The sequence below is a fragment of the Gouania willdenowi genome, chromosome 3, assembly GCF_900634775.1.
Source record: "Gouania willdenowi chromosome 3, fGouWil2.1, whole genome shotgun sequence".
In the NCBI taxonomy this organism is placed as follows: domain Eukaryota; kingdom Metazoa; phylum Chordata; class Actinopteri; order Blenniiformes; family Gobiesocidae; genus Gouania; species Gouania willdenowi.
Window position 1 is genome coordinate 16,633,977 of NC_041046.1, and position 12,214 is coordinate 16,646,190.

Below are 12,214 nucleotides of genomic sequence, written 5' to 3' on the forward strand. Positions count from 1 at the left end.
ACCATAGATTATTACAAAGAACTGTTTTAATGCCAGTTAAAGTAGCGCTCAGATGGAAGGTGACGTCCAGGTAAAAGCTCTTTCACAAATTGAACGGAGTCTGACCTTATAAATATTACATTTTAGATATTTGGTTAAAAAGGTGACAGATATTTAACAGCATGTTTTAAAACGATGCACTCGATGGCCACAAAACGATCCATTAGATAAAAAAACAGTCGATAAAAAAATAGTGCTGAAATTATTCTCTGATTGTACACCCCTCAGGTTAAATGGTAACAATGCCAATATAAAGTAAATTTGGGGCAGTGCACAGTGTTATGTCTTTTAGTAAGTTCCTACTTATAACCAGTGTTTGGAATAACGGCGTTTAAAATAACGGCGTTAGGTAACGGCATTTTTTTTTCAGTAACGGGGTAATCTAACGAATTACTTTTTACGCCGTTACAACGCCGTTAATGGTACGGAACGTTAAATGCGGTGCGTTACATGCATTGATTGAATAAACTGCATCCGTGGCTTCTTACTCAGCTGTAGTGAGGAGGAGGGTTTAAAACAAGGTGAGCGATTATGATTGGCTAAGGTGGCGTCATGCTCCATGGTAGCCAATTAGAGCCAGTGTTTTTACACATGTGCCAGCACAAGCGCCGCACACGCGCCCCACACACACACACACACACACACACACACACACACACACACACACACACACACACACACACACACACACACACACACACACAACCATTACAGATTTGATGAAGCAGCAGAGATGGCGAGCGTGGAGCAGTCTGATGAACAGTTGCCATTTTTAAAGTGACGATACAAACACTACTTTAAATTAATTGAGGTCAAAGGAAAGAACGTGCATGTGAAGTGTTCATTATATCCAGGAGAGAAGACTTTGTCCACATCCGTTGTAAGCTACTCAAATTTATTGAAGCACCTCACAACGACACACACATCTAAAAAACTCTGAATTCTTTGACATATAGCAATTTTTGTTTTTTTAACAGTAACGCAAATAGTTTTTCCCTTGGTAATGAGTTACTTTTATTATAAAGTAATTCAGTTACTAACTCAGTTACTTTTTGGCTCAAGTAGTGAGTAACTATAACTAATTACTTTTTAAAGTATCGTTCCCAACACTGCTTATAACAATGTGTTATTGCACTTTCATCAGTTCAACTGATTTAAATATTGGTATGAACTTTATAACTTTAATTATTTAGGATGCCCATTAGAGCCACTTAATGGGCCGATTAGTGGCACTGTGTGAAGTTGTATGTTCTCTCCGAGCATTCACACTTTTACTCATTAAACTCAGGTTTTCTCTTACAGTAGCAAAACGTCTCATTTAAGGTTTGAGTTTTGAACTTTGCCAAAAGAAGAGTAATCGTGCAGAGCAGAACTTTTCAATATCTTTAAAAATCAACACTTTAGTGCTTGGAAAAGAAATATGCCACAAGATTGATTTATCTTTGTTTCAACAACAAACTATGATGTTATTACATGTAGACAAGATGAAGAAGGTATTTTATTTTCATCCTGACAAAACTTTAATCTTGCAGTATATGATGTAATGTGAGACTTGTGTCTCCTCTTTGAAGCACTTTTCCTCCTTGTGGTGATGTTCCTGTCACCTCGTCATTGCCCTTTTGTGCTGATGGATTTTTATTATTTCTCTTATCCAGGTGAAGGGCGTTTAAGTCATGTAGGATTATGTTTGATAGGCTTTAGGTGGAATATGCAGGCCTTGTGGATTACAAATGCCAGCTACAACATCAAGCCACTTTATTTAATACATTTTGCAACAACCCGGCCTTCAGGCTGCCTGCCTACTTAGAGTCGAGCCATCAAAGCTTCTCATGATGAGGGCCAAAAAGATAGTTCAGACCAGGGTTCAGGATTATCTTACACAAATCTTTGGTCTTATATTGTATAAGCCAAGGACTCAGCATCCAAAGTCATCGGATTGGCTGTGCTCCCAGAAAACACAGTCTCACAGAGACACATGGAGAGAGCGACAGGCAGACAGGGAGATAATGCGAGGGAAAAGGAGGGGGGACTATGTATTAAGTGGCAGCCATGAGTGCCAACGAACAGGGAAGATCATCTCCCATAATGCATCGCTTAGCATAAAGCCCTACTTCCCTTAATGAAGTAAAGTCTTGGTTTCAGCACAGAAAATAAAATGCAATAAAGGCAAAGGACTTAAAAGAATGTAACAGTGGCTCTACACTTCGAAAAATATTAATAACATTTCAAATGATTCTGTGCCACAGAAAACCAATTTACCACCAATAACTCACCATTAAATCAATATTAACCAACATTTAATGACTAATAATGCACCATTAACACCAATATCTCAATGAAACACCAATAACTCACCAATAACGCTCCAGTGACTCACCATTAAATGATTAATAACTCACCAGTGACTCACCATTAAATTACCAATAACTAACCATAACATTACCAATGACTCACCATTAAATCACCAATGACTCACCATTAAATTGTTAATGACACCAATGACTCACCATTAAATTGTTAATGACACTAATAACTCAAGTCAAATCACCAATAACTCATCAGTAACTCACCAATGACTCATTATTAAATCACTAATGACTCACTAATAACTCACCAATGACTCACTATTAAATAAATAATGACTCACTAATAACTCACCAATAACTCACCATTACATTATCAATAAATCACCATTGAATTACCAATAAATCACCAGTAATTCACCAATAAATCAATAATGACTCACTAATAAATAACTGATGACTCACTATTAAATCGCCATTATATCACTGATGACTCATTAGACTATGTCTGTAGAAGGTCCCCGTCCTGTGGAAGACCTCCCGTGTGGTTCCGGTTCCCAAAAACATGCTCATGCCAAGGAGCCGAACCACAACAGGCCTGTGGCCCTGACCTCACACCGAATTAAGTCCATGGAGAGGATCGTCCTCAGGCACCTTCGCACTGTGGTGGGTGCAGCTATAGACCCCCTACAGGCCAAACATTGGGGTGGACGAGCACCGAGCGCTGACACACCTGAAGACCCCTGGGAGCGCTGTTTTTTTTTACGTCTGCAGCACCATCCGTCCGGTGCTGCTGGGAGGGAAGCTGGAGAATGTGGGAGTGGTGGAACATCTGACTGAATGGCCCATTGACTACCTGGCTGTGTGACTGTAAGCCTGATGTGGGAGTCTGCAGAATGGTGGCCCCACAGAGAGAAGGTCCTTTCACCGTTCCTCTTCACTCTGTACACGGTGGACTTCACCTACAGCAGCTGTCAGTTCCAGACGTTTTCAGATGACTCAGCCATTGTTGGCTGTGTGTCTGAGGGGGACGAGCTGGAGTCCAGGTTGGTCATCCTGGACTTTGTCAGCTGGTGAGAACTCAATCATCTGAGTCTAAACACCAGTGAGATGGTGATAGACTTGTGAAGAAGATCTCCACCACACACCGGTGAACATCCAGGGCTCGGACATTGAGCAGGTGGACAGCTTTAAGTACCACGGTGTTCACCTCAACATTAAACTGGACTGGTCTCACCACACTGACCTGTAGCCATGTGCAGGAAGGGCCAGAGTCGCCTCCACCGCCTGAGGAGACTGAGGTTGTTTGGGGTCAGCAGACATTCTATGACTCTGTGGTAGCCTCTACTATCCACTACGCTGTGGTCTTCTGGGAAGTGGGCAGCACTGACTGGGACAGAAAGAGACTGAACAAGCTGGTCAGGAGGGCCAGTGATATTCTGGGCTGCCCTCTGAACCCACTGGAGGAGGTGGGTGAGAGGAGGATGTTATCCAAGCTAACATCCATCATGGATGACACCTCTCACCCCCTGCATCAGACTGTGGAGGGTCTGAGCAGCTCCTTCAGTGGTAGACTCAAACACCCACAGTGTAGGACTGAGCGCTACCACAGGTCATTCATCCTCACCACTGTACGACTGTACAACAAAACAGTCTAAGGCATCTCTCCTTGCACCATCTGTAAATATGTAACTACATAGATTCTATATTATTTACACTTTTTATAGTATTTTTATATTTATATATTTATTTATTTATTTATAGCCTCTACTATTGTATTGTCATATTTATCTCCTTCGTTGAACTATTTTTTGGGTATTTTGTGTGTTGCCTTTACCTGATCTGAGCTGTCATAACAGTACATTTCCCCACTGCATGATGAATAAAGCTACTGTACTACTCTAATAACTCACTGTTAAATCACCAATGACTCTCACCAATAAATCACTAATAACTCATCAATAACTCAATATTAACTCACCAATAACTCGCCATTAAATCACTAATAACTCATCATTAAATCACCGATGACTCACTAATACCTCACCATAAAAACCCTAATAACACCATTATCTCAATATTTACTCACTACTAACCCACCTTTAAATTACCAATAACACACAAAAAACTCACCATTAAATCACTAATAACACACCCTTATCTCAATATTAACTCACCAATAACTTACTGATACTCACCATTCAATCACCAATAATTCACCAGTGACTCACCATTAAAGCATCAATGACTCACTAATAACTCACCTTTAAATCACCAATAACTCACTAATAGCCCATCAGTCAGTGGTGTCCTGTTTAAAAGTGGTTATATGCACACACATGATGTCCTGAAGCTGTGTAAGTCTATGTAAACATGTGCTTGTACCTGAAGACGGTGTCATGGGAGTAGCCACCAGGCCGTTGACATTGAAAGCTGCCATTTGCTGCATTTGTGCGGCAGCGATGGCTGCCATAGGGTTCAAGTAGGACCCTTGTGTTGCTGCCATCAGGGCTGCTTGCTGTTGCATCATCTGCTGTAGGATTAAAGAACAGTGGGGAGAGAGGTGGATGGCGGGAGGGATGAAGGGAAGGACAGAAAAAGGAAAGAAGGGTGAAATAGCCGCAGGATGAAGCGTGTTTCCTCTCATATCTCTGTTTGTTTGGCCTGTGCCTTGTTCTTGAACAGAGTGCTCTGTGTTGCCCTGCAGCTTTGCTTCTCTGCAACTGGTGGAGCAGTGTTGGCCTTGTGCTCGTTAGACACATACTAGACAGAGACATGTGTGGAGGTGCTCTCAGGGAGCCAGTGTCTATGTAAATCAGTAAATATGTAAGAAAGAAAAAGGAGGCCACAGGAGTGGAGATGAGAGTTTTTTTTTTTTTTTTTTCTTTTTTAGCAAGTGTGTGATTCTCACCTGTCAGAGTGAAGTTGTTAGCTACTGTGTAAGTGCAAAAACTCACAAACTCGGGCTGTGACTTTCATGTGTGAATATTAAAAGGGTTGGGCTGACAGGAGAGAGAAGGAGGTAAAAGGATGTGAGCTTTTGGTGCAGATTAGTTTGAGTAAAATAAATTAGTATGTGAAGATCGTGTGAAAAAGGACACTTTTTTTTTTTAGTCGCTCTAAAACAAAGACCTAGTTTCAAAAAAAACTGAAATGAAAGTGAAAATAAAGTGGAGGCTGCGAGTTCAACCAAACAGAGCAAAGTGTGCGTGATAGGCTGCTTCCCAAGACAAATGAAGGGATGAAAAGAGACATTTAGAATGTTTCATCCTTTAACTTGGATTCCTAACAGCCGTTTAAATGTGTGAATCACTGAGGAAGCTGATCACTGGGGGTGTCACATGCCTGGTGGGAGAGAAAGTGAGTTCAAACCTCAGATCACAACAGAGTTTGCATTCTTTTTTTAGGCTCACCGTCTCCTCCCCCGCCGAGCTGAGACTTACAGCATGAGAGTAGGCGCCATAGGCCCCAAACTGGATGGTCATGGGACTGAAGATGCCAAGCTGGCCTGCCATCTGGTGCATCCGTCTCAGAGTCCTCTCCTTATCGGTATCCGCAAATTTGACTACCAGGCTGGACGAGGCGCCCTATACAAAAACAGAGGAACGTGTATACTAACATTTAGAACTAAAGCTGGTGTACATTTATTCTTTATATGCAGTATTTCAGGATTTCTTACCAAATCCTAATCTAAAAATTGACATGCTTGAAAACTGATGAGGTAATGATCAATATTTTATTAATTACAAGCTATCAGACAAACAAATAATGTCACAGAAATGAAAGACATTTAAAAAATCCACATTTCTTTCTTCTTTTTTTTTTACAGCCTGTACTTTGTACAAAGTAATAATGTACCTTGAGGCTAAAGAAAATAATAGGATATGTTTCACAGATACACAACACAAATACTGGTGCAGGAGTTATCATTTGGTGTTAGTATAGCCCTTCTGCCATAATTAGTTCAACTCCAAAATCTCTGAATGAGTTACTCTCATCACCCAATGCATTGTTATGACTTATCAAATTTTGTATTAAATAAACTCTAACTAAATTTAACCTCATTTCACATAAAATTTTTATTTTTATTTTTTTTAGGTCTAGAGAATTGTGTTAATCACACTAACAAAGTTACAGCAAAATTAAGTCAGTTTTGTAATCTAATAATAATCATTTGTATTATATACCATACAAACGGCTCACTTTATCACATTCAGACAGCTTTATTTACATCTACTCTCAACCACTAGATAAGCTTCAACTCCAGAACAACGCATTATATTCTGTTATTAATTAAGGACAAAAACACAACGTCTCGGGATATTGTATTGCTGTAAGGGTCCAGGGGACATTTTTCCTGGCTATGTTATTAACTTCACCTTAACGATTTGATCCAATGTTAGCGATAAAACCTGAAAATGTACATACTGGTATCACAGAAAAGCTTTTTATAACTCTGCTTTATAGCTGTAAATGCAAAAAGAGTTCCGAGAGCAGTTAAAGTGACATTAAGGAATTTAAAAACCAGAATGATGTTAGCATAACATTAGATTTTATTTTATTTTCATTTGCATTGGTGTACTGGCAGTTGAATAAAGATCTGAAGTATTATTTACATTTGATGAAGCACAACATGATTAATTTCGGCGCTTTGAGATTACTTTGTTGTATTATGCGCTATATAAATAAAGTTGAATTTAATTGAATTGAATTGAATTGAATTAGATGAAAAAAACACCACCACCACCAAAAAGAGTAACGAAACCTCAAAACTACCGATGTGTTAGGATATGGATTGTTGTTGTTTATCGATCAAAAGTCTAATTCTTGACATTTTTGTTAAAGTATTTCAGTTTGGCACATTTTGTTGCAAAAATGGAAGAGCGACTCGGCTATTACAAATAAATTTTGCTATTGGCTAAGAATGGTTGTTTGTGATGTTTTAGTGACTTCTTAAGTCACTGATGGCCCCGCCCCTTTTATAAAAACTAGCACCTGTGGACTAAGCATGCAATCTGTGATCTCTGATTCTCACTGTTTATCCAACTTTGTTGTGGCTAACGCAACGTAATTTTGTTCAAAAGCACCCCTGATGTTATGTTGAATGACAATAAAGAAAACCAATCTATCTATTTACCTATCTACCCATCTACCCATCTACCTATCTATCCATCTATCCATCTATCCATCTATCCATCTATCCATCTACCCATCTATCCATCTACCCATCTACCCATCTATCCATCTATCCATCTATCCATCTACCCATCTATCCATCTATCCATCTACCCATCTATCCATCTATCCATCTATCTATCTATCTATCTATCTATCTATCTATCTATCTATCTATCTATCCATCCATCTATCCATCCATCTACCTATTTGTGGCTAGTAGGTTGGATAGAGAGAATTGCAAATAAAGGTATAGTGAGTACTGAATAGGTAGTTAACATAGCTTAGATTGTTCTTTGGATAATTTATAGTATAGAATGGGCATGTCTTAAAGGCTCCATGAGCTCCGCCCACAATCAAGGGATTTTTATTCATTTTCCCCAAGTGGCATGTCAGCCAAAACCAGGGGTTTCGTTACTAAAAGTAAAGTAGTTTTGTCTTATTGTCTCCTTTTAACACAAGACAAATCTAAAATCCCCAATGTGAGGAGGCATATACAAATAAATAAAATAAGCACCTTTAGTGACTTTAGTCTCATTGCCACCATTTGGAAATGGAAAGAAAAAAAGTGAGTAATATTTCCTTTTCTAAACTTTCCAACTCCAACACATCCACTACCATGAGCCAAACCAGATCCCACAGGAGTCCCAGTCCCGCTTGGGTAGAGCTCTACAAAATACAGTACTGGGTAATTAGGTCTGACAAACGGCTTCGACATGGTGAAGGAAAAGTATTGATTAATGGGTCTGCCTTATGGCAGATGCAGTTCCGTATTGATGTGTGTGCTCCTGAGTTTGCATCCAATTAAATCATTTGAGAGACAGAGACCAGAGTCAGTTCCTCATGTGACATCTATGCAACAAGATGTGAGTGAGTGAGTGAGTGAGTGAGTGAGTGAGTGAGTGAGTGAGTGAGTGAGTGAGTGAGTGAGTGAGTGAGTGAGTGAGTGAGTGAGTAAGTGAGAGACAGAAGCTGTGTTTCCATTACCCTTGGAAATGTGCAAAATCTAAATAGTGTAATAAAAACTGGCGATGGAAACACCTGAATTTAAAAAAAAAACCACTCAAACATCCCCAAAAACATTTTTACGCTTTCATGAGGAGGAATTTCAGTCATTTCAATACTGAAATGTGTCGCAAAAAAGCTAGGCAAACACTTTTTCCGCAAATGCACGTCACAGAACGTGACGTACATGGCCACATGATGTGACGTACCTGGTCACATGACTGCTTCTCTCTGAGAAAACATGGCATGGTATTTGCAAACAGAAGAGGTGACCCAGACATTTTTTAGCATTAAGCTTAAAAATTACCACTGCCACATTAGACGTGAAACAGCAAAGGAATACAGAGTGTTATAAGGAGGTTCTGAGTGTCCGTCTTTCTGCAGCTAAGTCTCACAGGATAAGATTTCACGGGAGTTATGAGGCTCCTGTCCAAAACAACGTTCAATGGAAACACGTTCAAAGCTTTGTTGACATTTAGAAACATCACTTTTATTTAGCAAAAATCTGTAATGGAAACCCAGCTTGAGACATCCTGAGAAGAAGGACCAGGAAGTTGCCGGGCAAAGAAAACAGCCAGAGACACTGTCAAGAAGACCAAGCTTCTATTTAATTAGTGGCAGTGCATGCTGGGAAAGAGTAGAGAGAAGGACCAGGACAGAAGGACGGAGACAGCCAGGGGGCAGTCAGGATGTGATTAGTAAGATCATAAAAGGCAAAGGCAAAGGGAGACGAGAACTCAATAATCACAGCTTGGATCCATCTTTCTCAAAATGTCTCGTCTTGACAGGGTCAGTACGAATTCAGACTTTGATTTGGATTTCCATTTTACTTGATGTGTAAAAGAAACATTAAAGCCTACAGGGGACACATTGACAGATTAGACGAGGCAGACAGTGCTGTTGTATATACAGCCTGTTTATGGTGCACCTTCACATGTGATTCTTTGGAAATAAAACAAATAAGCAGCTCAACAGGTCTGAGTCTGAATTTACTAACATGTGCACTCACTGGTCAGCCAAACCTGCCCAACAAACAGAGAGAATAGTGAAACATGCCAACCAAATGTTTGAAGCCTGTTTATCCAGCCACTGAACATCATCATCCAGGCATTCATTGTTCCGTTTCCAAGTGATTAATACAAAAACTGTGCCCAATTACGCTAATGCCCAATGACATTTACAGAGCAGAAGCTAAGTGATAGAAGCACCATCATCTTAAGACTTCTAAATGTGGAAGTTAAACAAACTACATATTATACAAGTAGAATATTATATTTTGAAGCCAAAGTCAATCCTAATTTTTTAAGTACTTTTTTTTTTTTTTTATCCACAAAGCCAAAGCCCTACCAACATTTGTAATTTCCATTTAAAGTTCTTTACTCATGAAACAAATTGATTTGTTAGGGGTTCATTCTTTCTTCTTTTTTTTTTACAAATGCTTTCCAGTCACCCAGTATAAAAATGTCTTATAAACATCCAAATAACACATCCAAGAGAACGTGTTGGCTGCAGATAACTATGAGAAGGAGAACTGGAATGAAGAAAAAAGAATCATCAACTGGGGCCCCGGGGACACAACGTCTCAGATAGGATCATATCAGAAGCAGCCAGCATCCCACCTCAGGCCAGAGGAGGCCCATCTGCTATTTCTCTCCTGACGCCATTTCAATTAGTTAAATCAAGACTCCGACATGGCTGTATTACCAACACCATTTTTTTCCTCCCTTTTTTAATTCCATTTCACGTCACCTTGCGACCTTTTTCATTTCTTCCCTAACTTTGCAGACCAGTAAAAAAAAAAAAAAAAAAGACTAAGCAGTTGGATTTAATGAGGCTGGCACAGAGTAAACATCCTCCCGCTAGCGTTGTAGCTCAAGTTTGCCCTCAGCACAGGGGCCTGGCATTTAGATTACATTAATTTTCTGCTTTGTGTATCCTGTATTTTTTACATTCATTTAATACCTTATGAAGAATGCAATGTAAACATTGGGACTGTGAAAGCCTGAGGCTGCCTGTGCTCACTGCACCGTGACTCACTGTGAGCAGAGTCTGGCCCAGTCTGCCGTCTCCCTGCAGAGTTGTGTTTTTGCAAGGGATGAGACAAACTCAGCAGTGTCCACAGTGAATGGTGTTAAAGTTTCACAACAGCATTTCAGAAGTGTTGTTATCAATCTCACGGCAGTCCACTTAGCAGCAGAATTTGTAGCTTTTCAAACAAGTAAAAAAAGCATTTAAAACAGAAGAAAAACTTTTGCCGAAAAAATATTCAGAAACTATTTATTGAAAAAGCTGAGACTTATAACTTAAGAGACAAAATTACTTTCGGTCACTCCCTGCATGGACAACAAAGTGTCAGTAAACGGTACCAGATTGTGGAACAGTTTGTGTGTTGAAATAAAATGTAAACATAAATACATAAAGTTTATCTTCTTGAAGCTTAGTGTTAAAGGGATAAAATTGTAAATAGGGATGTCCCGATACAACTTTTTCACTTCCGATATGATACCGATACTGCAGCCTTGCGTATTGGCTGATACCAATATTGATCCGATACGATATCAGCACGAATCATCCATACTTTTATTACTTATTTTGTAGTGTGGAATGTTATAAAAGGCTTGATCAAGTGATGTTACACAAACAGAGAACAATAGTCAGCCACAGTAGGTTACTTTGTTGGAGTGTGAACCACAGTCACCTATGGATAGTAGTGCTGGGGCGGAAAATTTTATCGGAGAGCTTATAGCGGTTATTTTAGATTCCAGTCCGATAAAGTCCAATATTCATTTTCTGGTTGATATCGGACCGATATCAATATTGGATCGGGACACCTCTAATTGTAAATAGGTGTGTATATACTTGTGTATGTGTAGACAGATGAATGTATAATGGATCACATGAATTGTAAAACTATATAGATATATATCAATGAATTATATTTATATATATATATATATATATATATATATACTATATTAGGTATTTTTCTGGTGGATTAGTATATTTATAGTGTGAATAGGTGTATATTATAAGAAGATTATATGTATAGTACTGGATATTACAAGGGGTAGGATCATATAAGTTTATAATTCCTCCTACTCATTTTCAAACATGTATAGGCTTGACGTGCAGGATTTTGTACCATTTGTTCTCTCTTTGCTTTGTTTGATTGATTTATTTATTTAAAATTATTATCATTATCATCATTTTCATTGTGGTAGATACACTGCTGTTGTGTTCACGTTCGAAATAAATGTAAATCAAATCAAAGTCCTAGCCAAGGGTTTCTAACTTTCATTAAATAGAAAGACAAAGCTCTCCCTAAAAAATGCCAATAATTAAAAACAAATTTAGTCTCATTCCGACCCGTGAAACGAGACAGTTTTATATTTTAAAATCTAAAGCAGACGCGTTCCAAGGCCTAATCAGAGAAGCATATTCAGACTGTGATCCTCTTACGAATCAAGTGTCTCAATCCACTCACAGAATGAGTATTGTTTGTGGCCAGATAATGAAGGAAGAAGCTGGTGACAGACAGACAACAACAAAAAATAAAAAATAAAAACACAATGCAAAGCAGCCGTCTGAAACTAAATGTAGAAAATCACAAGCTGACAAACAAACAGAATAATAACCTCAGCCAGAATGACTCTTCTACCCGGAGAGAAAATGAAATTGCTGAATTTGATAAG

The 12,214-nt window shown here is 38.9% G+C and overlaps 1 protein-coding gene across 5 annotated transcripts in view; it reads right to left on the minus strand.

The window, feature by feature from the left end:
* The window catches only part of celf6 (CUGBP Elav-like family member 6), a 230,306-nt gene that overhangs the window by 34,081 nt on the left and 184,011 nt on the right, over positions 1-12,214 (minus strand). For 4 of the 5 annotated variants that reach the window (XM_028476904.1, XM_028476891.1, XM_028476884.1 and 1 more), the window contains 2 exons: positions 5,756-5,929; positions 4,728-4,875 (listed from right to left, as the gene is read on the minus strand). In XM_028476904.1, coding sequence (XP_028332705.1) covers positions 4,728-4,875; positions 5,756-5,929 — 322 coding nt within the window. The remainder of the gene's footprint in view (positions 1-4,727; positions 4,876-5,755; positions 5,930-12,214) is intronic. The other variant, XM_028476897.1, reaches the window with a different exon arrangement.